Raw genomic sequence first — 27,600 nt, forward strand, 5'->3', positions numbered from 1 at the left:
AATAGCAACGAACATGAAATAGGATAGGTAAAACTAAGGTATACACACATAACTCACTCAGGGCTAAAACAGTTACATGCAAAGGAAACAGACAATAGCTAACATTTATTGCAGATTAACGATAAATAGATACTGTGCTAAGAGCCATGACCTGTGCTCTGGTTGCCTGAATGATATCCATTTCCTTTTTTTCTTTCTAGAGAATTCCAATTTGATTTGGAACAATAGTGTGTGTAACCATAAAGAGTCCTGTTTCCCAGGTTCTTTTCCACTATGGGTAGCCGCATGACCTCGTCCTGACAAATGAAATGGAAATGGAAGTCTATGTAGCAGAGTTTGTAGGAGATCTGTTGTTTCCCGGTAAATAATGACAGACTCAACTGGCACTTGGTTTTTGTTTTTGCCCTCTCTTTTCTTTATGCTTTGACTGCAAATGCAATGCCTGGAGGTATAGTAGCCATTTTGTGACCTGAAACTATGGCCTATGATTGGCCAAATAGAATACAAGTAGTCTGGCTTGGTGGTACTCCAAGCTGCCTAATCCATTTTATGAGAAATGTAAGTCACATACTTGTTTTGAGCCCTTTTGTTGACACACAGCCACACACAGTTATAATGATACATATGCATTTTCTCAGTCCTTAAAACAATCTTTGGGTATAAATATTTATTTTCATGTATTGATGAGGACACTGAGGCACACAAAATTGAGTAGTTTTCCTGATCTCATTCTTCCAGCAAGTGTAGGAGCCAGGCTTTGAAGTCAGGCAATGTGACCTAGAGCCATGGACTTCGTTCACTATACATCAGTATACATCTCTGGTAGTTTGGAGTCCCAGGAGATTAATCCCAGCTGGAGGCTGGGGTGGGGGAAGACCTTGCAAACTTTGTATAGGAAATGAACTTAGAATCTTGAATGAGTAGAATTTTGAAATAGGGAGACTGAAGAAGTTAGAAGGGCATTCGAGGTGGAGGAAAAAATGCTGCCTCAGTGTGGAGAGCAGTGGGCTGTTGGCTGTAGTAAAGGGACCATAGGCTGCATCAGTGGAAATACATTTTTAAAAGAAGGTTGTGGCCACATCATGATAGTTTCCAAATACAAGGACAAAAAGTTTGAACTGTATCCATAAATTGGGACCTAATTTGTGGAGATCTGCTGAATTCTAATTAGTATTCAGATCGAGCACGGCAGCAAAAATTTATGAACAATTACCCAAATAATAGAGACATATAGAAAGTAGAATTCATATGTTTTATTATCCTTCCTTGAATTATTTTGTTCGTTTCTAAAGATAAACTTAGGGTGTCAATTACAGACGTGCAATATGTGAGCAATTTAGAAAATAATTTTGCTTTAAACATAGGCGCCACCTGGTGGATAAAAAATCCTTAGTCTAACGGCTTTGAAACAAAACCTAAATTGATGGCAATTTCACATAGCTAGATCTTATTGTCTATAAGAAGTCTTTTGAAAAGCTTTATGCAAAGGATTTCATTTATGCGTCTTAAATATTTGATCATCTGAAAGTTATCTGCACTGTTGTATTCAATTTACTTGATGGTTTAGATATTCAAAATCATAATAAGTTACCATTTCTCTATACTACATAGAAAAAAAAATCCGAAAGAGACAAAGCATAAAAAAGAGAAAAATGTGCTCCCTTATCCTTATAAATAGTATTAAGACCATCTAATTTGCAATTGTTTGGATGCTTGCAAAAATGCTTATGCTGCTGTGTGCACAGTTATATGTTTCGTAGAGACTTTGTCTGGCTTTAATGTGTTCGACTCTTCAGGCTACTCTATCAATAAATCTAGAAGTTATTTAAAAGTCTCCTAAAGCAAGAAATGAAGAAGATAACTTCGAAGAACTGAGATACAAAATTTTCTGAAGATGCCAATACATCTGTTCATAAGGCAGAAAAAAAGGTTGCACTGAGACTTGCCATGGCTATTAAAGGCAGTCCCTGCCAGTAGCTAATCCAAGAAGTAAGGTGAAAGTGGGAGAGAAAATAAAGAGAAGAAAAAGAAGAACACTGAGCCAGAATTAAGAGGGTGGATGCTTGGTGATGTGGGAGAAGAAGCTGAAGAAGGAAATTCAGGGACACCTTGGGGTCTGTGTGCTATGTCAGCCCTACCCCACCCTCCCAGAGCCCAGCCGGGTGAGTCTGGGCTGACAGAGATGACCCATCTCATCATGTCCTGTGCAGAATCTCACCTCAGGCTCCATTCTCCTCTTTCAGGAGTCTTTTGGCCCCATGTCCTGCTTGAAGGTATTGCTGGGACCAGGAGCCCCTGCCTCATTCCAGGTTGGAAGGGCTTCATTCGAGATTGTGCCAGTTCAGCTCTCCACTACCAGCCCTGCTTAGACTGGTGTCCAGAGGACACATTTGGATTGCGTACTCAAGAGTGCCTCCTTCCACTGGGCAATTGGACCAACCTCATGACTGAATTCTGATGTAATAACTCTCAGTGGTATCTTTAGAGACCACCACCTTCTAGCCACTTTGTGACTTTTATGTCTACTTAAAGTTTATCAGACCACCCAGCGTCACCCTGGCCATAACTAGTGAGTTCTTAGGGAACTCATGCGGAGTCTCAGAATTTGGGGTAGGCGTCAGATGTGGACCTTAGTTCACATAACCTAGCTTGCCACAAACTGCGGGAGAGGTTCCATAATGAGATTGTCATGTCCCCAGCAAGCACTGTTCAGCTCCCCCTTTCAAGTTCAGCTTCCTGTATTCTGCCATCTAGAGGTCAGAGGTGAGTGGATGGCAGGGAGAAAATATTACATCCAGATGGCCCTGTGAACAAGAGGTACTCACACCCCACCTAGTCCGGTCTGAAGAAGTCCCAGCTCTGCTTCCACCCAGCCACGTGAATGTCACTGACGGAAGAGGAAATGCCAATCCAGTTTGGCAGCTTTAATGGTTTGTACCTTCCCCCACTGCCTTCTGGACCACTTGGCTTTATGCATCCTTGATACATTTCTTGATGTCTTTGGTTATTCAGACATTTGAGTTGTCCCCTGTTGATACCTCTGTCTGAGCTAAACTCCTCCAATTTGATGAGTGACTGGAGGTGTCAAGCCACTACCATTAGCTGCCACTCCACCACTTAATGCTCTTAACTCTCAGGGGACACCCCCCCTTCCTATAGGTGGTCCTCGAGTGACCCTTGCCCCCTGCCTGTCCTGCTTTGAGTGCCAGACCAGATGTTGATGGGTACATGATTCTGAAAGGCCTAAGTGTAACCAGCATATGCTTTGCAGCACTTAAACTTAGCTGCCTTAGTTGTCTTCTGCAAATGGGTGTGTTTGAGATCGCTTCCTTCTGCAGAAGGCTGTTTTCGGCCAGTCCTTCTAGAAGCTGATAGGCACGTTCATCATACTGTAAATCATGAGGAGATTAAACCTTTGTACTCCTGCCCAAACACAAATTCTCTGGAAAAATATATTAGAACAACCAATCACCAAAGATAACAAAGCTGAATTTGAAAGACTTCAGTGCAAGTGAGGCTTGCCAATGCGCATCCTGTTCCCATAGGTGTGACCCAGCTTTCCTGGTAGGGGTTTGATTTTTGTTTTGTTTCTATTTTTTTTCCAAACTGTGTCCTTTAAACACACTTAGGGATTTTCTGCACTAAGGCATCTTCTAGGAAAACTTATAATAAGAGAAGAAGAAAAAAAAAAAAACGCACAGAACAAAAACCAAGAAACAAAGGCAAAAACAATCCCGGTCTGGGTGCCTCCTGTGAGGGTTTCTCGAAGTGAGCCCGCTGGACATGTTACACATGCTATGGAATATTCATCTTGTCTGTCTGTGATATCTGTCTTTATGTTTGGCATTGCTGAGCCTTGAAGGTTATCATGCATGCCAGTCATGTGAAATAAGCACAGCTGACAGGATTTAAAGGCTAAGACTAACCTTTCTAATCCATCTATTCCCCATTCTGCGCCTTAGGCCATGCCTCTTCTGCAAGAATATACTACATCCTTGCTTCTGTGATGGGAGCTGCGATAATTTCCTGAATGTCAGTCAAAGCCTGTTTCCTCAAGGAGCTGGAGAAATTCAGGCTTCTCCTTCTGACTAGATGGGAAAGGAGCTATAAAGAATTTTGAGAGCAAGATGAGCATGGATATTTTTGCCACGTGTGCTTAACTTTTTCACTTTTTTAGTACAGAATATAATTTATAATCCCTTTCTTCTTACATTTTACTAATCAATGAAATTAATTCTGAATTTAAAAATATATCGAGAGATAATTCATCAATAATTTATGGAAGTAAGTTTATCAATATGGAAAGCTATGTGCTGGGCATTGTTCTCAGTGCTGGGGGTACAAAATAGACCAAGTCCCTGCTCCCCTGGATCTTATATCCTGTGGGTGGAGAAACATAAAATAATCAAATAAATAAATACATATGATGTCGAGAGGTGGTAAGTACTAGGAAGGATAAAGCAAAGGAAGGAGATAAGGAATGAGGGTGATGGGGAGCAAGGTACTCTTTTACCTAGAATGGCCACAGAAGTCCTCTCAGGTAAGATGATATCTGAACAGAGGTCTGAGGTCATGAATGAGTGAGCCATACTGGTATCTTGAAGAAGAGTGACCCAGGCAGAGAAAACAGCAACTAGTTGTAGACACACAGGTGCTCAGGGTATTCACAGAAACATTTATGTTACAGTGAAGATTGGCTTTTTTTTCCAATGAGATAAAAAGTCATTGGAGAGTTCTGCATAAGGGAGCGACATAATTTCAGTCATATCTTTAAAGGGTCAATTTGATATTTTAAAAACGCTGTAAGGGGGCAAAGGAGAAAGAAGTTTGACCAGTTAGGAGGCTATTCTAGTAAATCTCGGAAGACCGTGGATTGGACAAGAGTGATAACGATGGTGGTAGTATTAAGTGGTGGCTGGATTCTGGAACTATTTGGAAGATAGAGCCAATAGGAGTGGCTGATGATCAGATGTGAGGTGTGAGGAAAGTAAGAGGAGTCAGGAATTGATTGGGTTTATAGCCTCAGTAACCAAGAGTTTCTGTTTGCTGAGATGGTAGGATTGGGATAGGAGTAGGTTTGGTTGTTGGTAGACAGGATCAAGAGATAAGTTTGGGGTACCTTCAGTTTGAGCTCCCCATTAGATATCCAAGTGGAAATAGGCAGTTGGATATCACAGTCTGGAGTTCAAGGGTGAGGTTGGGGCTAGAGGAAAAAAAAAATGTGAGTGTAATGAGTGTATAGATAGTTTTAAAGTCATGGGATTACATGAGATCATCCATGGAATGAGTGGAGAGAGGGAAGAAGAGGTCTGGAGACTGATTTTGGATGTCCCCAAAGCTTAACAGGTGGGAAGGAGACAGAGAGGGGATAGTTAATGAAGTAGAAGAAACAGAGAACGAGTGCTGTCACAGAGGCAAAGGAAGAAATTGTTCCAGCAGGAGAGAGAGCAGCTTTGCTAACTGCTGCTGACTTGAGTAAGATTAAATGTTGAGAAGTGGTAGGGTGCCTGGGTGGTTCAGTTAAGTGTCCGTCCAACTCTTGATTTCACCTCAGGTCATGATCTCACAGTCATGAGATTGAGCCCTGAATCGGTCTCTGCACTGGACGTGGAGCCTGCTTGAGATTCTCTCTTTCCCTCTCGCTCTCTCTCTGCCCCTTTCCTGCTTGTGCGCACCTGTGAGCACATGCTGTCTCTCTAAAAAAAAATTGATAAATAATAAGTATTGAGAAATGGCTCTTGGATTTAGAAATCCTTGGTGACCTTGATGAGAACATTTTTAGGGGAACATTGGGACTAAACTCAACAGAAGTGGTTTCAAGAGAGAACAGAGTAGAGCAAATAGTGGTGTTTTATATAGACAACTTTCCTGAAGAACTTTGCTATGAAGGGGGCATGGAGGGAGCTGTAGGGTCAAGGGAGGGGATTTTTATTTCTTGAAATAAAAGCCATAAAGGCATATTTGTATGCTGATGGGAATTATCATCAGTAAAAAGAGAACAGATAATGCTGTGGGAACAAGAGGGGCCAATTGCTGGCAGAAGGGGTTGAGATCTAGTGCACAAATGGAATGTTGAGTAAAACCAAATGTGCTGATACAAGCCACCTACCTTGGTAGATTTGGTGTTGGGAACCTTTGGGAGATCATGGGGTTAGAGTAAGGAGAGAAAGGAGCAGGTGGAGGCTTGAGGAGAAAGGGGGGAAGGAGTAGAGTGAGTTGACCACACCAGTGTTTCTTAGGCTTCCCTTGTGCATCAGAACCACCAAGGACCTTGTTACAACACTAGTTGCTGGACCTCACCCTGAAAGTTTCTAATTCATTTAGGTCTGGGGAGGCACGGAAGAATTTGCAATTGTGACATATTCCCAGGTGCTGCTGGTGCTGCTCGTGCAGAGATGAGACTTTGGGAAACCCTGGGCTTGGGGATGGGTTGGGATGGCAGGCGCAGGACTTTTGGCCTCTTTGTGCCTGGCAGTCATGCATGTAAAAGGAATTTAGTCATTGTGGTTGTGTGTTTGCCTCCAGCCCTGTGCAGCAGCTCAAGAACTGGCAACAGGAGACACAAAGTTGGACTTAGCCAGAAAAAAAGGCAGAAGTGATATCACTAGTGTTTTGGGGAAGCTTTACTTCTCTGTGATTTCTTTGTAGTCTGAAAATGCGGTTTCTCCTTCTTACATTTGAAGTGGAAAGGATTAGAGAATCTGAGATTGGGAAAAAGAAACATGAAGGTTTTGGTTGAAATTTGCTGTTGTAGGACTCCGAAGTACAATGGAATAGTAGCCGCTGTGGTCTCCTATTGAAAGGGGGAAACATAAACCCCCTTTCCCTAAAATGTCTGTTAACAATACTGTTTCTGTGACCTACAAAATTGTGAAATGTACTTTGAAAAACTAAACTTTGGTTCTTTTCCATTTTATAAGATTACCTCCATCACAAATAGAATTTTAAGAATTGTTCTTTGCAAATGTTCATGCCTTCCTACAAAAATAAGTGGTTAAGTGCAGAGCTTTACACATAAGAAATGGGTTCTGGAAGTGACAACTCAGCTATCTGAGTGGGGGCCATAACTCAATCAGAATAGAAGAAAAAGAACTGACTTCCATAATAAAGCACAATATTAATTCAGATATAGGCTGTTCAGCAGCAATTTAAATACAGTGTATTTGCATATTAAGCAAGTATTAATTTGTAAGTAACTGATAGCTTTCTTTTTATTAAAAACCAAAACAGATTTTGTTGGAGCCAGGTGTGATCCAGGATGTATTAGCAGCTGGCAGTCACCTACAGCTGTTGGAGCTTCTCAATTTATGTTCCCACTATCTCATCCAGGTATGTGAGCTTTCATCCTGCTACTGTGCCCTTCGTGTCCCTTCCCCCTGCAGTCATCAGCTGTACCCTCCCCCACTTCACCTGTGCCAAGACTGTAAAATGGAAGTTGGGGGTGGCTTGTTGTAGTAGAATTTCTCCAGGACACAGGCCAAGAGATTCCCAGAGGGGCAACTGAAGCTCTCATGTCCCCCACACTCCCTGCCTACCCCAGATCCTCACTGCCCTTGGGCAGCAGAGTAACTCAACAGTCGTGCCCAGGGTTTACTGCCGAGGTACTTGGGAGATGACACTGAGAAGGGTCTTCCTTTGAAGCAGTGTTGTCTGGCTGCAGGAATAACCCCAAATGCACAAAAAGTTGGATAGACACTTAAGATTTCAGCAACAGTAGCTAATATATCACCAAGTCATATATAGTTAATTACCGCATGAACTTTCCAGGCAGTAAGTGCTGGAAAAGTGCTAAGTGATCTGTGCCCTCCTCCCCTGCTGTGCCGGGAGGATCAGGAGGGGCTCCGGGAGGGGGAGAGGGAGAAGACGCCCATCCACTGAGCACCCGTGTTCCATGTTCAGCCTTCATAACAATTTGCACATTTTAATGGGTGAAAAGTCAGAGATTTTTCAAAGTACTCAGTTTGCCTGAGGTGATATAGCTGGTGAGTGATAGGCCCTTCTGATTCCGGAGACCACTCTTTGTTCTTGGATAAAAACTTTTGTTTCAGTAGGAAGATATGGGATGTCTTAGGTAGACAGTGTAGCTGTGAGGCTCTTTTATTTTACAGAGTTAAGTACTAATTTCCTATATTGGGATCTCTCATTTCCTCCACGGGCATGATTTTTATTTGCATTTATTACAGCATTATAGCAACAGTGAAAATACATTTTTTAAAAACGACAAACCCACACAATTTAGTTCTACTGTCCTTGTGCATATGACATGTTAGTAAGTACAAAAATCCTATTTGTTTTCCTGCCCAATTATTTTATTTTCTTCCTAGTCATTTTCTCTAATTCTAAAGAAAGCCATTATTGTTGACTTCCGTTACTCACTAGGGAGGTAGTTACTAAATCTCTTTCTCGTGTATCATCTGATTGCATCTTCCCAGCAACCTTGGGAAATGGGAGCCAGTGCTCCCTGTGAGATAGTGTGAGGGGTGTCAGCCACCGTCACCTGAGAAACAGTTCAAATACAGTAGATGAAAGTTTTGTCATTATCTCAGTGCATTTAATCTAACAGTAAATGTTTAACTATTTTCATCTTATTTTCCTTTCTTTTCCCCTCAATAGTGTTGGGTGGTATGGGAGAGCTGTTTTTAATCCCTTTCTGCAAGTAGCAAATGGGAATAACAGAGAAAGGTTACAAGACTTCAGAGGTGTGTGTTTGACTTGTGAAATTGAAATTACTTTTATTTGACATTTTTACATCAAATATTGCAACTTGAGCCTTCAGCATCATCACCTGATTCACTTTTTCCATGGCAGGTAATATTCAATAATGTATGTTGCCAAAAATTTGGTCATAGTGCTCATTATCGTGATGCATGTTAGAATAGAGTGTATATACCAGTGTGTGTGTGTGTGTGTGTGTGTGTGTGTGTGTGTGTGTGTGTTTACATACACCTGTAATTTCTATAAATGAGCATTCTGGATGAACATCAGAAGTTCATGGGTACTTTCCCTTACCCCATCAGATGAATTTGTTGAGATACCAAGTGACTTGTGCACTTTGGAACTTAATTTTTGCAGTTCATTATTGTGTTGAGGAAAAATGTCACTTGCATATAGATATATTTTGTGGACAGCTTGCTTATTATTATCGTACTTGATCAATGGTTGAAATTTTCACTTTCTTTTCTCCAGTGTTTCTATTTTGTTCTCTCACAGAACTTTATTTTTCCTTTTTATCTGTGATGTTGCATGGTGTCCAACTTGGGGAAGAAAACCTCAAGGGAACCAAAGCCATGTGTATGTAGAAATCTTCATTATGTCAGTCTTTTAAAAAACATATACCCTTCCTCTTTTTTAGGATTGTAAAATTACCAGAGTGGGTCAGTCTGCTTTTATATTTTGATATAGTCTTATAACTCCCTACTTACAGTGTTTTGGTATGATCGTTCAACTGATTCTTAATTTCATAAGGGACCGTTTTATCGGGTGTATTAAAATATTTTTGTTACAATGAAAAATACTCAGTGCTTAAAATACCCAGAGAAGTTGTGCCCTGTCAATCAAGGCTAACATATTCTCCATTCTTGTTTAGTACTGTGTCCAACTAGGAGTCTGTGAAGCCGTTCTCCCCACTAAGATGTCTGGTCTTATCTGTTATTCTGAAATTACCACTCTTTGGTTTTCTTCCAGAGTTGTGAAAGATAGACCTTGCTCTGATCCCTCCTATTGTTCTCTGGTGCTCATTAAAAAACAAGTCTAAGGAGAACCCTGTGGTTGACACTCCTTCAGTCTTGGAGGCATCAGCTGTTGCCTGGCCTGAAACTCCTCTGTGCAGATGTAAATGCCACTGCTGCCACCCCCAGCAAGTGGAAGGGGCACTTGAGTCCACTGTATGCTCTTATTTTTCTTGTGTTCCCTCTGGTAGGCTGCTGAGGGCAGGGACCCCAAACCGTGGGAGCAATCTTCCTCAGGCATTGAGGACAGCCATTGAATTAGCTTCCTAGGCTGTGGGGCCTTCACCTTATTCATTTTTAGTCCCCAGGCACTCTCAGTGGCAGGCTCTTGTGAACACACAGGTTCTCAGTGCATGTTTGAGGAATAAACGGGGAGACCAGTGGTGGGAAAGATGAGTATTGGTGGGGGAGGGGGCTTGGAATGGGCAGTGGCTACAGCACTAGCCTGTCATCCCAAGATGAGGGGATTTACCAACAACAGCTCGGGTTTGTATCCTTCTTCACCCACGTGGCCATGCAGTTCCAGATGACACTCCTATGTGGCCTGTCCTGTTAGTGTACTCTTAATATGCATGACCTGTCGACCTTCATCTGCTGTTTGAGATGCAGGTCCAAACAAACTATGAACTCTTATTTCCCTTCTCCTCCCTCCTTCTGCTCCTCTTCCTTGTACATGGTGCTCTTTTTAAAAATTTCATCAGAAAGATGCAATTTATTCATTAAAGAGCAGTTATTGTCTTCAAAATGGGTTCAGTAAAATGCATGAATTAACTTGCTTTTCAGAGTATACATGTTTCTATACATACCACTCACTATTTTAAATCTTATAAAGGAACTCTGCAGACCATCCTTGGGAATGATAGGCTACAGATGTAGTGGTACCTAGTGTGTCCCCTGGTTTTAGTGAGTCCCTCAGGTAAACGTTACAGACTTTTTGAATCCAGTTTGTTTTACAAACTCTGATTTTTCCTAGGCTTTTAAAATTAGCTGCTGAACATCTTCACCTAAATATCATACACGCAGTTCAAACTTAACATATCCTTTTCTCTATTGATGATACCATCAATCTACTAGTTGTCTAGAAATTTGGACATAGTCTTAGAATCCTTCCTCACTGTCATATCCAATTAGTTACCAAGCTCAGTTGATTCTACCTCCCAAATACCTCTCAGATCTGATCCTTTTCTTCATCACTAATGTTCTTGCTCTTTTGGGAGGCTCTCATTGTTATTGGCTATAGATTATGATGAGTTCATCATATCCTCCTGAAGGGTCTGCATGTTTCTAGCCTCTCTCCATGCCAAACCATAGTCCCCAGAACCATCATTAGCTTTCCTAGAGCAGGGAAACAGCTTTTATTGAGGGCTTCTCCATACTAAATGTTTTGGACAGTGATTCTCATTTTCCCTCTGCTAAGGAACCCCTTAAAGCGGGTGACTATTATTTTCTCTTTATGGATGGAAAACTTAAATTCAGAACTAGGATGTTGATCCAGTGGAAAGGCCCATTAGCTCCTCTGAGGACCATTCTGGAACATCCTTAGCCTCATCTCTGAGGCCAGGCTGGTTTCTCCCCAGCCTCCTCGGCAACCTTAGTGCCTTTTCTAGCCCACTGTGTGCTCTGGCCTCTAAGGTGACCTTTCATTCTGGGACTTGTCATTAGGGGAGAAGGGCAGGTGGCAGGCAGAGGCTTTCAGCCCCCTCAGACTGTACTAAGGAGCAGGAGCAGCGAAAACACACACACACACACACACACACACACACACACACACACACACCCCTCCCCCACCTTCTCCTTTCCTGATGCACGTGTCATAAAATCAGGAACTTGCTACTGGACTTTGTATCCCCTGAAAGTGGTGCATTAGGAGACACATGCTTTGCTGAAAATGTCTTTTTTTGTAGTTAGCTTTAAAAAAAAAAAAGTTTGTATATTTTGTACCACCTCCCCCAAAGAACAAATAGTATATCTTATTGTTTAATTAGCAAGTGGTTTTTTTTTGTTTGTTTGTTTGCCAAGTATCAGCCTTGAGTATGACATGCAGTTGAAATATACTGAAAAGAAAGAACAGTCACGTAGACTTTCTAAATAAGGCCACAAAAGTGGTGAATAAACTCCTTTTGATAGGAAAACACTCTTAGTGTCTATTCCTAGGCAGCAGGTGGCAGTATGAATCCACCAGAATTCAGTAGTTAATTTAAAGCAAAAATCAGAAAAAATGAAAAGAAAAATTATTTATTTTGCTACATATTAGTCTTCTGACCTAATCAGTAAAAAAGTCATTATTCACACCACACTGGGCAATATGCAGTGTAATTTTTAACAAATAATAGGAAACTGTTAATGTGTTCACAGGAAATACAGTTTTGTCTTGGGCTGCTGTGGTCATTTATCACTGCACTTTGTGAAATCACTCATTTGTTCTAATTTGAATGTAAATGACTCTAAGGTTTTACAAATAAGGTGACAGACTCACATAAATGTAATTGCAGGGTTCATCTCCCTCTTTTTATATATCACTCATTAGGTTATGAATTAAATACATCGTATTAAACCAGGGGCATGTCCAATGATGATATTGTAATGGCAAATTACTCTATGCTATTAGAGGTGTATTTTTTATTCATGGACATTAATTTGTCATTAAGCGGCATTAGTTTAGCACTTTTATGTGAAAGACGTGACCTGAAAGAGGAGACGCGCTGCTGTGAAGGGAGAGGGAAGGGACATGCGTGCTTTAGGTAGAGCGTTTTATCACCACCAGGAAAACAGAGGGGCATTTGTTTTATTATTATTTTTTTCATTTGTTTTATTTTCTGCTTTTACAAGCGTAAAAGATCATTTCACCAGATTGAAGGTGTTGTTCTGTTTACAGTGTGCACATTTGGATCATCTAGTAAAGCAAAGCCAAAATTCTGGCTATTAATCATTCCGAAGCCAAGAACGTAAAGGAGCAAGAGGGAGCAAACAGCTTCGCGCCCTAAATCTCCCTCCTCTGTGACTGATGCTTATTAGTCATCCCTTGTCTTCATTTAGTTTACACTAAATGGGCTACCGTGAGAATTCGTCATTTTTCTCTCTTCGGTGAAGGTACAAAGGTTTATAGAATGTTAGTCTCTCATGAGGATATTAGAATTTTGGATATTTTGTTCCTTTTTTTCCCCCATAAATGGTGGTTTTACTGTTCTTTTACCAAGAATGTATGTTTTCCGCTTTCAACTTTGAGAAGCACTGGATCCTTGAAATAGCTTCACAGAAGCTGAAAGTATTACACTGCTGCTTTTGCATCAATTTCCTCATGGGTTAATGTGGTTGCAGAATGTCTCGCCCACCTCAGTTTACCCCGGGGCTCTTGAAGGCAGGGATCAGGCCTAACTGCCCTCTATGTCTTAACCCTTCCTTCTCATCACATGAGCCCAGGATGTGTATTTGTCAGCTTGGGCTGCCATAACAAAATGCCCCAGACTGGGTGATTGAAACAATAGACATGATTTTTCATAGCTCCAGAGGCTGGAAGTCTGAAGTCAGGGTGCCAGTGCAATGGTGTTCTGGTGAGAGCCCTCTTCCTGGCTTGCAGATGGCCGCCTTCTTGCTGTGTTCTTGCAGGGTAGAGAGACAGCAGGCTCTTGGATGTGTCTTCATATAAGGACACTAATGCTATCACATGACACCCCCCCCCCCCCGCCCTTCACTCTTCTGAATCACCTCCCAAAGGCCACATCTCCAACTACCATCACGTGGAGGCTTAGAGCTTCAACACAGGAATTTTAGAGGGCTACAGTTCAGTTCACAGCAGTATGTATTGAGGGAATGAATAGTGAATCCACTCAGTAATTTTGCCCTGCTTTTTCCATATTGAGATTTTATATTAGGAGAAGAAAATATATTAATAAGTCAGTCTTTCATTAGTTTTACCCATTGAATACATTTTTGTAAGTTGGAAATACTTTCTGTGGGAATTGCATTTGGCACTGAGGATCTTGCGTATTTTACAGCATTATGATAGGGTTGTGATTATTTAACTAAGTAACACTATAGTGATGTATAGAAAGTTATCTCTTCCAAATAATGTATTATTATAATTTTAATTATTAAATTAACAGAATCTCCTAAATATATAATACATGGTGGGTGTTCTGAATAGAATAATTTATCTTCAACGTTGAGAAGTTAGAACTCATGCTCATTTTTCTCTAACACTGAGCTATTTTTTCCACATTAGATAAGACAAATGATTGTACCAACATATATATTTAATATGCCCCTAATCAAATACACCAACCACATGCTGTTCCATAGTTCACTGGAGCTGATACTTTTCTATTTGGAGAAAGTTAGAGTATAAAGTTTGGAAAATATATTACAAATGGTTTAATATTTTGGATTTTTTTTAATCAGTGAAAATGATCGGAAAGGATGGAAATGTATCAGCCCTAGTATATCTTAGCCAACTACTAATTATTTGCTCTAGTTGAGAGTATTTGCTCTCTGGCACGGATAATCCAAAATGTCATATTTGCCAAATAACATTAATATTTGGCTCTAATATGTACCATAAGATCTTTTAGTAGCCATTTTAAGACCCCAATTCCTTTTTTCATATGCTATTAGGTTGGCTTTTATTCTGTAAGTCCATACCAAAGGATGTCAATAGTGGCAATTCAGAGGCATGCTGGCTGGCCAGGGGTCATTTTGGCATTTTAATTCGTTATGTGGATAATCTGAGGTTGAATGTATCATCCTTGTTTGTTAAGTTTTTAAATAGAAAAAAGATTGCCTTGAAGGATTTTTCTCCTACTAGTAATTTTGATTCAAAGTTAGCGTTGTTAGCTGGGCAATTTTAAAATTTCAGCATGTTTTTCTCAAAAGTAAAACGTTTCCAATGTTTTATGAATGCTGGATTTCAGAATCAATACACAAAGCAAACAAATACCAATCTCATTTAATTCTGTTTTTAATACTTGGAAATTAGAGGCATTACAAGAAAATCTGTGTTTCATTTGAGATATTCATACCCCCACCCACCATCCACCCTCAATATGTTTCTACTCATAGTTAAATGTCTGCCTTTTCCTCTAAGGCTAAACAGCCTTTCTGCCCCTGACTCTATAGTGTGCTTCTGTGTTTCCTGTGGTTTCAATGTCTCCTTCTCCACTGGCTCCTTCCTTTGGTTTTTAAAATAGGATCAATAAGATAGGACAGACTTCTCTTCTTCTCTCAGTATCACAGCCGTCTCCCATTCACTTCCAAACCGTGATCAGTGTCTGTACTTCCTTATCTTCTATTCACTCTTCAATCCTATTGAACTCAGTCCTCTGCCTCATTACTCCTCAACAGCTGTTCCAACAAAGGTCCCAAAGCCGCCCAATTATCAAAGGCAGTGGGCCCCTTGTGGTGTCTTAATGTGACCGCTCTACAGCATTTCCACATTGGTAGCTCCACTCGGCTACAGTTTTCTTTTCTCAAGACTCTCTCCTAATTCTTCTTTTCATTCAGATCCTATATAAGCTCTTCTTTGAGCAGCTCCTTCACTCTTCATCTGGGCACAGTGGCTCCATGCTGGTACTACTCTCTGCTTACTGTTGCTCTCTTTCATCCACATGCTGAGGGCTACTGATTGCAGTCCCCTCTCCCGAGCGCCAGACCTCTTTGCTCAGCCAACATTTGCACTTGGTATCTGCCCCTCCCCACACTTTATATTCATCTGTACCCAGTCTCACACACTCCCCTTTCCTCCCCATCTTTGTTAGAAAACTACCATCCTTATAGTAACCCGAAGCAGAAACCTTGCTAGAATCTTACACTGCTCCATGGTCTCATGAATCCTTCTAAACTCTATTGGGTTAGCTTCTTAAACAGCTGTTAAGTATGCCTTGTTTTTAAAATCTTCATTATCACGGACATCTGTCAGGTCTGGATTACCTTTCTGGGTAGTAGCTCAGCTGTGCCCCCAGCCTATTGTCTAATGCTAATCAACACCTTGCTGTAGAATCTAAGTCACTTTAATGACCCACAAAACAATTTATTTCCCTAAAACCCAAGCTGGATCCTTATCACCTGGTTACACAATAGGTTTCCAACCTTGTTCTTTTTCTCTCTTGTCTCCCTGATGTGTTCCATTCTTATTTTACCCAAGAACAGCATGTTTTATCATCTTGGGGCTAGCTGCCTAATCAGCATTTCTTCTTGGATATCGCAGGGCACATGACCTTTCTGAGTGTGAACCCAAGTTACAAACCCAGGAGTCATCCTAAAATCCTTCATCTCCTTGTGCCCCAACATACATTGTCACCAAGACCTTTCAACTCAACCTCTTTCACTTTTTTAAATGCAATTTTTGAGAGCAGTTTTAGGTTTGCAACAAAATTGAGAAGAAGATACAGACATTTCTTATTAATAACCCTCCCCCACATATGCATAACCTCCCTCATTAACATCCCCCACCAAAGTGGTACATTTGTTATCATTGGTGAACCTACACTGGTACATCATTATCAAGAGTTCACAGTTTACATTATTATGGTTCACTCTTGGTGTTGTCCATTCTATAGGTTTGGATAAATGTATAATGAAATGTATCTGCCATTACAGTATCATGCAGAGTAGTCTTACTGCCCTAAAATTTTTCTGTGCTCTGCCTATTCATTCCTCCCTTTCCCACCTCAACCCCTGGCTACCACTAATCTTTATACTGTCTACACAGTTTTACCTGTTAAAGAATGTTGTGAAGTTGGAATCAGACAGTATGTAGCCTTTTCACATATTTCCTCTATATCTTTTTGTGGCCTGATGGTCCATTTATTTTTATGACTGAATAATATTCCATTACCTGGTTGTATCAGTTTATTTATCCCTTCACCTACTGAAAGAACTTCTTGGTTGCTTCTAAGTGTAGGCAGTTATGAATAAATCTGCCGTAAACATCTGTGTACAGGTTTTTGTATGAACCCTCTTAATGCTTTAAATCCCTCTCATTCTATTCCTGTTACCACTGTCTTCATTTAAATTTTCATTATTTCCTAGACTAAAGAAACTTCCTGCTAGCCAATGAATCTGCCTTCACTCTTGCTCTATTCTGCTACCTCCTTTGAAAGTGTTTGACTGATTTTGTAAAAATAGCTTTAAAAAATTCTAATTGACTGGTTTGTAAAACAAAAAAAACCAAAACACAGAAATAAAACAGGCTGATAATGTCATAGTCTTGCTTAAAATCATTCATTAGTCAGTAGATCACCACAAACTCAGGATAAGGTTCATTTCTTCTAATCTGACACCTAGGTTCCATCTTTATTATGAAACTTCTATCTCTTTAGCCCTTTAAAAAAATTACTAGCTGTGTGTGATGCCACAGTCATTATGAACTTCATGCATTTCTCTGTACATGAAACTCTGTATGAAGCCTCCTTCTCGGTGGATTATTCTTCCCTCCTTTTGTCACCTTATGAATTCCTCTTTAACCTTTAAGTACCTTGCTCATGTGTTGTCTTCTCTTTTGGAGTTGCCCGGTCAGTCCACCTAGTTGGAGTCAGATTTCTCTCTTCTTCATTAATTATGAGTAGTCTTCCAGGGTGCTGATCACATTATATTGTCTGTGTTTATTTACCTATCTATTTCCCCATGATACAAGTTTATGTCCCAGAGTTATGTGACCTTGGGCAAACTACTTAACCTCTTTGCCCCCACTCCTCGTCTGTAAAATACAGATATGGGATCTTGTATACAATCTACCTTTTAGGGATATTGGACGATTCAATGAGATAGTGCAGTATTAGCCTATAGTAGGTGCCCTAGAAACCAGAGCCAATAGAATGCGTTGTTTCCCTTGTGAATTCCTCTGTTAGTTCTACAGTCATATTCTTCCCCTTTCGCTTCACTCTTGTCTTCCTTCATTCCTGGAAATGTCAGCAAGTTTACTACCTACCTCCAATTGACAGCATATTGGACAAGTAAGTCTGTTCCTGAAAATTTTGAAAGTAATCACCATTCTGTAAAAGATATTTTTTCTTTTAGCCCCTTCTCTTTGATTTTGTAGAAGGGCATATATTGATTATTTTAGGGGAAAAAAGTCGCAAATAATTTAAATGAACCATCACTTTCTCTCTGCCTCTGAATTGTGAAAACATACACTGAAATTGTACTTTAATAAATAGCAAAATCAGTGCTTTTAAAAGCAACACATTTACGTGGTACTATTGCTTTGTACTTAGGCAGTTTTGTTTTACCATTTCTCTCACCCTTCCTGGAAATAAAACATCTTGCCCCATTCTCATATACAGAATCCAAGAAAAAAAAATGGAAAAACAGCTTTCCTTTCTAGCTTAGCATAAAGTAGTTGCTTAAAAATCCATCTTTGTTTGTGTTCCTTCTGGTGCCATGAAACCTCCCTGTGGTAGGAATTTTTTATAATGTAGTTGTGTGGTGTTCTAAGGTCTCCTAACTAGAGGAAATGAAAGCAGTGAATTTGTTTAAAAGAAGAAAAATATAAGTTATTCCTTACTAGGAGAATGCTACTGACATGCCCACCTCCCTCCCAATTGTCATTCCTTCCTGAACCTTCTCCTCCCCCTTTCTCATTCTCTATCCACAGATGTCCTTTAGAACAGGTTTCTGGCCTTTTCCCACATTGAAGGACGTGTGCTCAGGCCCTGGGAAAATGACTGCTTGTCTGTATCATTAAATCAGCTCTAGGTACCCTGGCCTTAGCCTCTTGCATTCAGTATGTTTGCCCGCTGCAGAGGCTGGGATGAAGGAGCGGGGTCAATTTGTTTTGCTGCAAGAATATAGAGTCATTCCATTCTTTACTCAAATGCATACTCTGTATTAGTGGTTCTTAAACTTGACCATATGTGGAATCACCTGAATGGCTGGTTAAAACAAACTCCTGGGACCCACTCCCAGAGTTTCTGATTCAGGAGGTCTGGTGAGGAGACTGAGAATCTGTGTTCTAACAAGATCCCAACTGACAGCGACATACTGGTCTGGGGACCACAGTTTGAGAACCACTGCTTTAGACGCTGTTGCCACACCATGTCAATTATGTGCCTGGTAAATCACTGACACTTGGATTTCAAAAGTGTCCTCATATTCAGATAAATTCAAACTGGTCCTAGTTTGTACTTATGAAAATATCGATGTTATGTATCCTTCACAACATCCAAAATATAAAAAGTCAAGACAATGCAGATTTGAAACAAACCACCAAGAAAAACCCCCTTCCAATCCTCATTTTTATGTATAATAATGATTAAGTGCAGTTATCCACATAGACTGTCTACAGAATTGAGCTAATTTTCAGCACTCTGATTTTGTATACCAGAGCTAAGTAAGGAAATACATCATAATAACTTCTATGTTGTTCTTTAAAAAAAAATTGTAACCTGATTTTGCCTCTCATAGTTCAAAAAAAGTTGATGGTTACTGAAATTTTAAAGCCCTAGTTGCACAGATAGACTATTTTCAATTAAAGAAAGAAAAATATGTGTACATTAAGTTCCTCTATAGTCCATAATTCAGTGGTAATTGCTTGATGTGCTGAGCCAGCTTTAGTAAACTTTGCAATAGCATTTTGCCACACATGGTGAATGGGGCTCGAATTATTAGTTGTTGATGGTGGCCATGTCTCTATGCTTCCTTCCTAGATTTCCAGCTTACTACAGAGTTTCCCAAAGAACAATATAAAATTATTCATGAGCCTTGGATATTATGCATACACTGATTATGAAAATGTATTAGTAACCTAATTGTAGAATTCCTCTGTTATACACCACAAATATATTTAAATAGGCCTTCAAAGACTCCAAGAATTAGAGCATGCTGAGGGGTTTTTTTTCCAGTGGTTTTTTTTTCAATTGCTGCTAATATTTTGTTTTAGTTGAATCAGAATGTATCATATACATATTTGTATAAATATAAGAATATATAGTTGCATATAGTTGTCCAGATATATGTATATGCTTATATACAAATATATCTCTCTGTATATGTATGCAGAGATAAAAATGAGGTATACCAGATAAAAATACCCACTTTTACATTATTTTATTATATCACAGGTAATGTGGTCTGCATTGTCAATGAATTGCTCATTTTTTCTTTCATAAAATTAACTTCACCCCATCAACCCTCATGTAAAATCTTATAGAGGAAACTCACAGATCCCTTTATATACATAATACACATGCTAATTTTTTTGCTACATGATTCATCCCAAGGCTATTAAAATGTTTTGGTTTTGTTTATTTGGTTGTTTGTTTCAACATGTTCCAAGGGGCCAGCGCTTGCCCACACACCCACAACAAAGCCCTTCATGCTGCCTCCTCTACTCCTGGAGTGCAATCCTTTTTGCAGCACCAGGTCCTGTAGTCACATAATACCTTGATTTATAACTAGGTTGTAATCCAAATAGGAAACAGGTGGAATCACAACCGGGTATGGTGCCTTGGATATTAATGGCCTGGCTCAGCAGTGGAATTTCTAAAGCTGTATACACTTTTTTGCCTTAATTATGCATTCATTAAAAGCTTTTATACCCAACAGAATAAAGTAAATATTTTTTGATCTCCATAGTGTGCTTCCAGACTGTAGATTTGCACAGCAGGGTCTTGATAATCTGAATAAATTGTATTTCCCCAAGGAGTTTATCTTTCAAAGAAGGTCATAAAGAAATGTAGTTCTTCCATCCTTAGATTTCTTCATGTGCCTTTTCTGCTACATGTAATATAGAGCATGGGAACCAGAGTACATTCTAGTAATACATACTTGGTGATGGTCCAGTATAATGTCTCAATCTGTTTTCCTTGTTTATTTCTGGTGAAGTCTTTCTTAAATACAGAAGAAATGAATGATTTTACATGACAACTATGCTTTTTTGTTTATATTTGTAGAAAAATTAGTCCACAGGAGACATTCAAGTGTTTGCTTCCCTTCACCCAGTGAATAAAATTTATGGAATAGGCAAAGCTATAGTTTAAGCACTGTTAATAGCACTGTACAAAGAGTGTAGTAATAACAAATGTTATATGTACGTTGAACTTCTATGTGGAAGACACTTTGCAAGCACTCTTGGGAATCCTTACCAATAGATCACTTCTGCCATTTTTTAGTTGAGAAAATTAGACTCAGAGAGGTTAACCATTTGCTGAGCTCATCCAGATGGGTCAGCTTCAAATCACGTGATTTTTCCCACATGGCTAAGTTGAAGATGTAACTTGTTCCTTGTCCCTACAACTTCAGATCCAATAAAAGAGACAGGGAAAAGATAAAATTATAAACCCAAAGATATATGCACAACCAGATGAACTTATAATTTTTCTGAGTCATAAAGAATAAGGTGGCAAAACACCTGATATTGAAGGATAGCCTAAAAATAACATAAAATTGTGAAAAGTTTAGGCAATAAATTTTCTCTCTGTCTTTGGGCTGCCATATTTGTCTCCAGTGTGGTCAACATTTTAGGCATGTACTTTAAAAGTGTCTTACTTAAATATTTCATAAATTTATTTAATATTTTAAAAAATTAAAACATTAAATTTTTTTAAGGAACAGGAGAATTTGTTTTATTGCACACTAAGAAATGAAAGCAATAAGAGCTGAAGTTTTAAAGGTATGATATTCTGTCTTGCCTGCCCACTACCCATCAATCAAAACTAAGTAGCTGCTTATAAAGACAGAGAGGCAGATCTAAAGTACAGATACAGTCTGTACCTTTGTGCACGACTGGGGGGAAAAGTAAGTAACCACTGGCAAAAGGTTAAAGGAATGATACAAGTAGCTCCTGTAATTAGAAGTAAGAAGAGAGAACAATCCTTTCAGCTGGAATGGGCTGGCTTTGCTGGCTTTCTTAGGAAGTGGAATCTGATCTTGGTTGTCCCTCCCCTCTGCTCCTTCTCGCCTCAGGAGGGGAAAGCATGTAATACAGAACTTCCCTTTCCTACAAACTTTTTAATGTCTGTTGAGTCAAACAGTCTTCAGATACTTCACAAATAATATGCTTTTGACAAATAGCATGGACATTTGTGTATTTCTGGTTATCACTAAATGCCAAGAGAGGTAAGGTTCTTTTTTAGCATTCTGGGAAGGAAAACAAAAACAAAAACAAAACACCCAGATGTGAAAGTCCGAAGACCCAGGATTCACTGTAGAAGCTAGGCCTGATGCATCTGGCATCACAAGTGGGCTTTCCACCATATTTATCAGTTCTATGAAAAAGCTGATGTGTGGTTTACATCAGGAGAAAATTTCTTATGCTCAGATCACTTATTTGAGAGTATCTTTCTTAGTTAATTGTGGGAGATCTGTTTATTTTGCCCAACTGTAAAATGATACCTATAAAAAAACTGTCATTTCCTCTTTCCATTTGAAGTCATGGATGTGTTTTTAAAAAAATGGGCTGCTTTTTAAAATTCATAATCCAACAAATATTTTTCAGTTATAATCTATGATAAAGGCATTATGATTGGCATTGTATGGGATACAAAATCATAAGATGCAAACCTATTTTTACTAGTTTACTAGAAACAGTTTTACTCTTTGGAAGTAAATGCATTTGCATTAATAGCTTTTGGAAGACATATGCATTAATAGCTTAGTGAGAAGTTAGTTGGTATGTTACAGGAGACTTAAAGTAGAAAGCATTAGGATTCAGTCAGTGACAAGGGTTTCATATTTATTGTATCTGACTTGGTACTTGGTCCCTCTAAGCAGCAACACAATGTTTTTATAAAAATCAAACCATACTGGTTTTATATGCAGAGTGGGTATATAAAGCTATTTGGGTTAGATTTGAGAGTAGTTTTTTTTTTTTAATTCTTGACTTCCATAATAAGGGTGACTTTTCATTTAGAGGGGTTCTTAAAATATGATGTAATGTCAACATTTTTTAATGGAACTTCAAGTTCAAGTATGCTATTACATGGTGGTCATAGAAACCACTATGTCTCTTGATCATCTTTGTCTGTAGTAAAGTATTGACTGACGTGTAGCAATTTAGGTGACATTTTGAACGAGGGTGTAACAGAAGGGCATCAATAATTGGATATGAAAGATCATAACTGTAATAGTGAAACACAACATTGTTAAAATAGTCACATCTGTTGAATGTTATTGCCTAGAAAAATCTGGAATCTTACTCGATTTGGTCATTTTAGAGGGAGAAAATTCAGGAAATCAAAATGACATTACTTTTATTTTGACCTTGAGAGAAGTTTATTAGCTTGACTACAAGGTCATAGTTTTCCATACTGATATAGTTTGTTGATGCTTATCTTTATTTCACAAGTCAGTGATGTTCTCAGAACTAGATGAGGCAACAAGAGAAATAGATGTTATTAAGGCCATGTTTTGCATGGGTATCGTTGGTATTAAATCAAAGGATCTCCATCAGATTTGCAAATCTTATCAGTTTAGCAAAGACTCTTAGATTTGGGAAAGAGTATTTATGGGGCAGATGTTGGGGATACTCTACAGTAGATGCAATCACAAGATGACAGCTGTTTTCTGTGTTCTGTATAATTCCTGTGCTAGGGCTATGATTAAAATACAGTGCTGGATGGGCAAGAGGTTACTGACAGGTCAGGGGTGGCATGGGTGTGGCTGAAACAAAGATAGACTACATATTATAAATAGGCATTGTTGGTTTGCAGCTTGTATCACTGTTGGCACACATCAGGACACATCCCTTGGCTGTCACATATAGAAGCTAGGCTGTGGGTTACATGCAGGGAACATGCAGACCCCAGCTGTAAGGCTGCATATACATTTTTCTCCCATTCAGGAAACTGTGTTAGAATGCAAGGGAGTTCAGCAATAGGCTTAAATCTGCTCAAAATTCTAAAACAAAGAAAATCTTCTGGGAACTTTGGTCACAAACTATTAGTATTTGCTTAATTGAGATAAGTAGAGACACTTGCTAATACAACAGCCAGTCGCTATGCCACAGACGTGAACCCCACCAGGGAATATCATGGAGGTGGACACCCATCATTCTCTTGCTACCTCCCCTGGCTTGTGAAGAGTAGTGGAAGGGTCACAGGTCTACCCACAGCCCCCAAACTGTCCTGCTTCCTCCCACTCATGTCCTTACCACCTAATAATTTGCCTCACAAATTTAATTACTTTTGAATATAACCCCAAATAAAAAGTATTTGTCTTTTTCATGCTTTCTTTGCCCTACTACCTTCAGTAGTTAATCGGGGGAATCACCATTTGAATGATTTAATTAGGGGAATAGACCACACAGAAAGACTGAATTTGGGGAATATATAAGTTTAAAGATTATTGCACTTGAAACTCTAGTGTTTATTCCACAGCTGTATAGTATTGGGGACACATTTTATGGTTCTTCTTGTTATTTAACTTGTCATCCACACTATAAGAAACAAATAGAAGGGAATAGAGAAGGCAAATAGCCCTAAACCAAAGGAAAATAAATACTATTTAAAAAGATTCCCCAAAGAACAACAATGTATGCACCATAATTCCAAATAGAAACTAAATTTCAAGTGAGAAGCAGTGTGACAGAAATGAAACCTTTTTAGAAAAATAAAAAAGATTGTCCTTTTGCTCAAGAGAGTTTCTTCTTGCTGAGCTATATAATTTCCATTCAAAATCACTGCCTCTACCTGGGTGCTTGGATTTTGAAGTCATAGAATGTAGGAGAATGGTGACAATCTCATAATTAGGGCAAAGTATCATTTGAAAAGGTACTTTGATCTGAATAGCCAATTGATAGAGGAAATAATTCTCTCTTGGACTGAAAAAGAAATTTTGGGTGGATTGCAATTTTTTTTTTTCCACAGCAGAGCTGTTATTTTGCACTGGTCCATTAACGCTTTCAACTCTAGTCATGGTTACCAGTTTGTCCACTTGGAAAACTGAATAGCCGGTGGCTGTGCCTTTGTGTGTATGTGTAGGAAGGACAGAAACAGAAGGGAAGTGAGGGAGGCCAATGAGATATGAAATATGGGATTATTTGAATGATGTTCAGAATTGGATAGATGTTGGAAAGACATGGCCATGTTCTGTTTTGCTTGGTTTGAGTAAACAGAAAAAGCTCATGGACATTCTTTCATTAAACTCATGTATTCAGCATCTGTTCCCTTAGATACCAGGGACACAATGCAATCCTTGGCACCAGGGAGCTTAGATTTCATAGAGGGAGACTGATCTATAATCAAAGGGCACTTAGAGTGACAAGTGCTGTGTTGGAAATCTGCAGAGGGCAAGATGGAGGCACAAAAGAGGAAGTGATCAATTTGGCCTAAACCAGGGAAGCAGAAAAGATGAGATGGGTTCATTCATTCAACAAGTGTGGCTTGGGCCCCTACTGTGTGCCTAGCACTGTTTTAGGCACCAGGGATAAAGCAGTGAATAAAATAGGTGCTTCCTCCCATAGAACATACTTATTGTGGGTTGGGGGCAAACCTAACATAACTAAGTAGGCAAATGAATGCAGAAGTGGTGAGTACCAAAAGCAATCAAGTAGACTAATGTGATAGAGGATAACATGGAGAGGAAGAGGGGTATGCTAATTTAGAAAGGATGGTCAGACAGAACAATGGAAGCATGGTTTTTCATCCATAGGAATTCTGCATATGTTGCTTCCTCTGTTTGGAATATTCTCCCTGCAATCCCATCACCATTCTGTTTTAAAATGCAGGTTTTATTATTCAGGTATGGTGAAGCTGACAGATAAGGAAACAACTGCCATTGAAAAGATACTTCATTATAGTTTCCAAGAGGAGGGGGGCCCAGAATAGCCTTCGGACAACAAGGGGAAGGACCTGGGTTGGTTGGGAGATCCAAGGAATGAGGGGAAAGCATAGGCAAGAGGCCTTTATTGTGGCTTCTGCGGGAAAGGCAAGACAAAGCAGGGTAAGCAGGATTATGATTGTCTGGTTTGAATAGTTCAAGCAAGGCTGTAGGACATATGAGTTGTCTGTAATTGTCCAGTACTCAGCCTTGGGATAATTAGAGTAGAAGAATATTGCCTTCTGGAGTGTAGAAGCCAGATACAAGGTGCACTCTTGAGCGAGTTATTTGTTATCTCTAAAAATTGGCTAGCCCTGGGAGGGGCATTTGACACCCCAAATGCCAGAGCACCAAGAATACATAAAATAAGAAAATGTAGTTAATATACATTCCCATACAGTCTTTTGCCAAGTTAATATCTGCTCTTCTTTTAGCTCTGAGCTCCATGTGGCTTCTCATAGAAGCCTTTACTAAGTGTCCACTCTAGGCCAAATCACCCATTATGGGCATTTACAGCCCTATGTTCCACCCTTTGTAGCCTTTACCTTAATTATAATTTTCCATTTATTTGTAATATGTTTTGATTAATGGCTTTCTCTTCCAATAGAGTATACTATACACTCTGTTAGGCCTGCAACTTGCCTATTTTTCCTCATCATTATATTGCCAGTGCCCGACGTGGTCCTTGTACGTGATGTGAATGTGTGGCCCATTGAAATGGCTGAAGCCAAGCCAGGGTGGGTGGGGTTATTACCCTGTAGGGTAAGGAGGTCATCAGGGTCTCAATCATAGAAGGCTATAAAGTATTACTGAGTTTGGCCTTTTAACCTTAAAGAAATGGGAACCCACTAATGGTTTCTCTCTGTCTTTCTGTCTTTAATTGAAGTACAGTTGACACATAATATTACAAGTTTCAGGTGTACAGTATAGTGATCAACAAGTCTCTATATATAGTATACAAGAATACACAATGAGGAAAAGACGGTCTCATCACAGATGTAGCTACCATCTGTCACCTACAACACTGTTACAATATCATTTACTGTATTTCCTATGCTGTGCCTTTTCCCTGTGACTTACTCATTCCATAACTGGAAGCCTATGTCTCCCACTTCCTTCATGCATTTTGCTCATCCTCTTACCTCCCTTCCCTCTGGCAAGTGTCAAATTGTTCTCTGTATTCATGGGTCTGTTTCTGCTTTTTGTTTGTTTGTTCATTTGTTTTGGTTTTAGACTCCACATAGAAGTGAAATCATATGGTATTTATCTTTGTTGGACTTACTTCACTTAGTATAATAGCCTCTAGGTCCATGCTAGACACCCGTGTTGTCACAGATGGCAAGATCTATTTTTTTATGGCTGAGTAATATTTCATTGTGTGAGTGCGAGTGAGTGTTTATATACCACATCTTAATCCGTTCATGATTGCTTCCATATCTTGGATACTCTAAATAATGCTGCAATAAACATAGGGATGTGCATATCTTTTCAAATTAGTATTTTCAGGTTTTCGAAGCGGGGGAGGGTAAATAAATACCCAGTAGTGGAATTGCTGGACCATAGTATTTCTACTTTAAGTTTTTTGAGGAGCGTCCATATTGTTTTCCAATTTACATTCCCAGTAGCCATGTGTAAGGGTTCCCTTTTCTCCACATCCTGACCAATACTTGTTATTTCTTGTCTTTTTGATACTAGCCATTCTGACTGGTGTGAGGTGATGTCTCATTGTGGTTTTGATTTGCATTTCCCAGATGATTAAGTGATGTTGAGCATCTTTTAATGTGTCTATCGGCCATCTATATATCTTTTTCGGAAACATGTCTATTTAGGTCTTCTACCCATTTTTTAATAAGATTATCTGGGGGACTTTTCCGAGGGGGTTTCAGTTGTGTAAGTTCTTTATATATTTTGGATATTAACCCCTTTCACATACGTCATTTGCAAGTATTTTTTTCTATTCAGTGGGTTGCCTTTTCATTTTGTTGATGGTTTCCTTCACTGTGTGAAATCGTGTAGTCCCAATAGTGTATTTTTGTTTTTGTTTCCTTTGCCTGAGAAGACAAATCTAGAAAAATTTTGATGAGGTCAGTGTCAAAGATATTAGTGCATATGTTTTCTTTTAGGA

At 39.3% G+C, this 27,600-nt stretch overlaps 1 protein-coding gene across 15 annotated transcripts in view; it reads left to right on the forward strand.

The window, feature by feature from the left end:
• KLHL32 (kelch like family member 32) overlaps nt 1-27,600 on the forward strand; it is a 244,234-nt gene that overhangs the window by 118,981 nt on the left and 97,653 nt on the right. For 14 of the 15 annotated variants that reach the window (XM_042986825.1, XM_007084920.3, XM_042986830.1 and 11 more), the window contains one exon: nt 7,231-7,329. The exons of the other annotated variant lie outside the window; for it this stretch is intronic. In XM_042986825.1, coding sequence (XP_042842759.1) covers nt 7,231-7,329 — 99 coding nt within the window. The remainder of the gene's footprint in view (nt 1-7,230; nt 7,330-27,600) is intronic. 15 annotated transcript variants of the gene reach the window in all.

The sequence above is a fragment of the Panthera tigris genome, chromosome B2 (genome assembly GCF_018350195.1).
Source record: "Panthera tigris isolate Pti1 chromosome B2, P.tigris_Pti1_mat1.1, whole genome shotgun sequence".
NCBI classification, from domain to species: domain Eukaryota; kingdom Metazoa; phylum Chordata; class Mammalia; order Carnivora; family Felidae; genus Panthera; species Panthera tigris.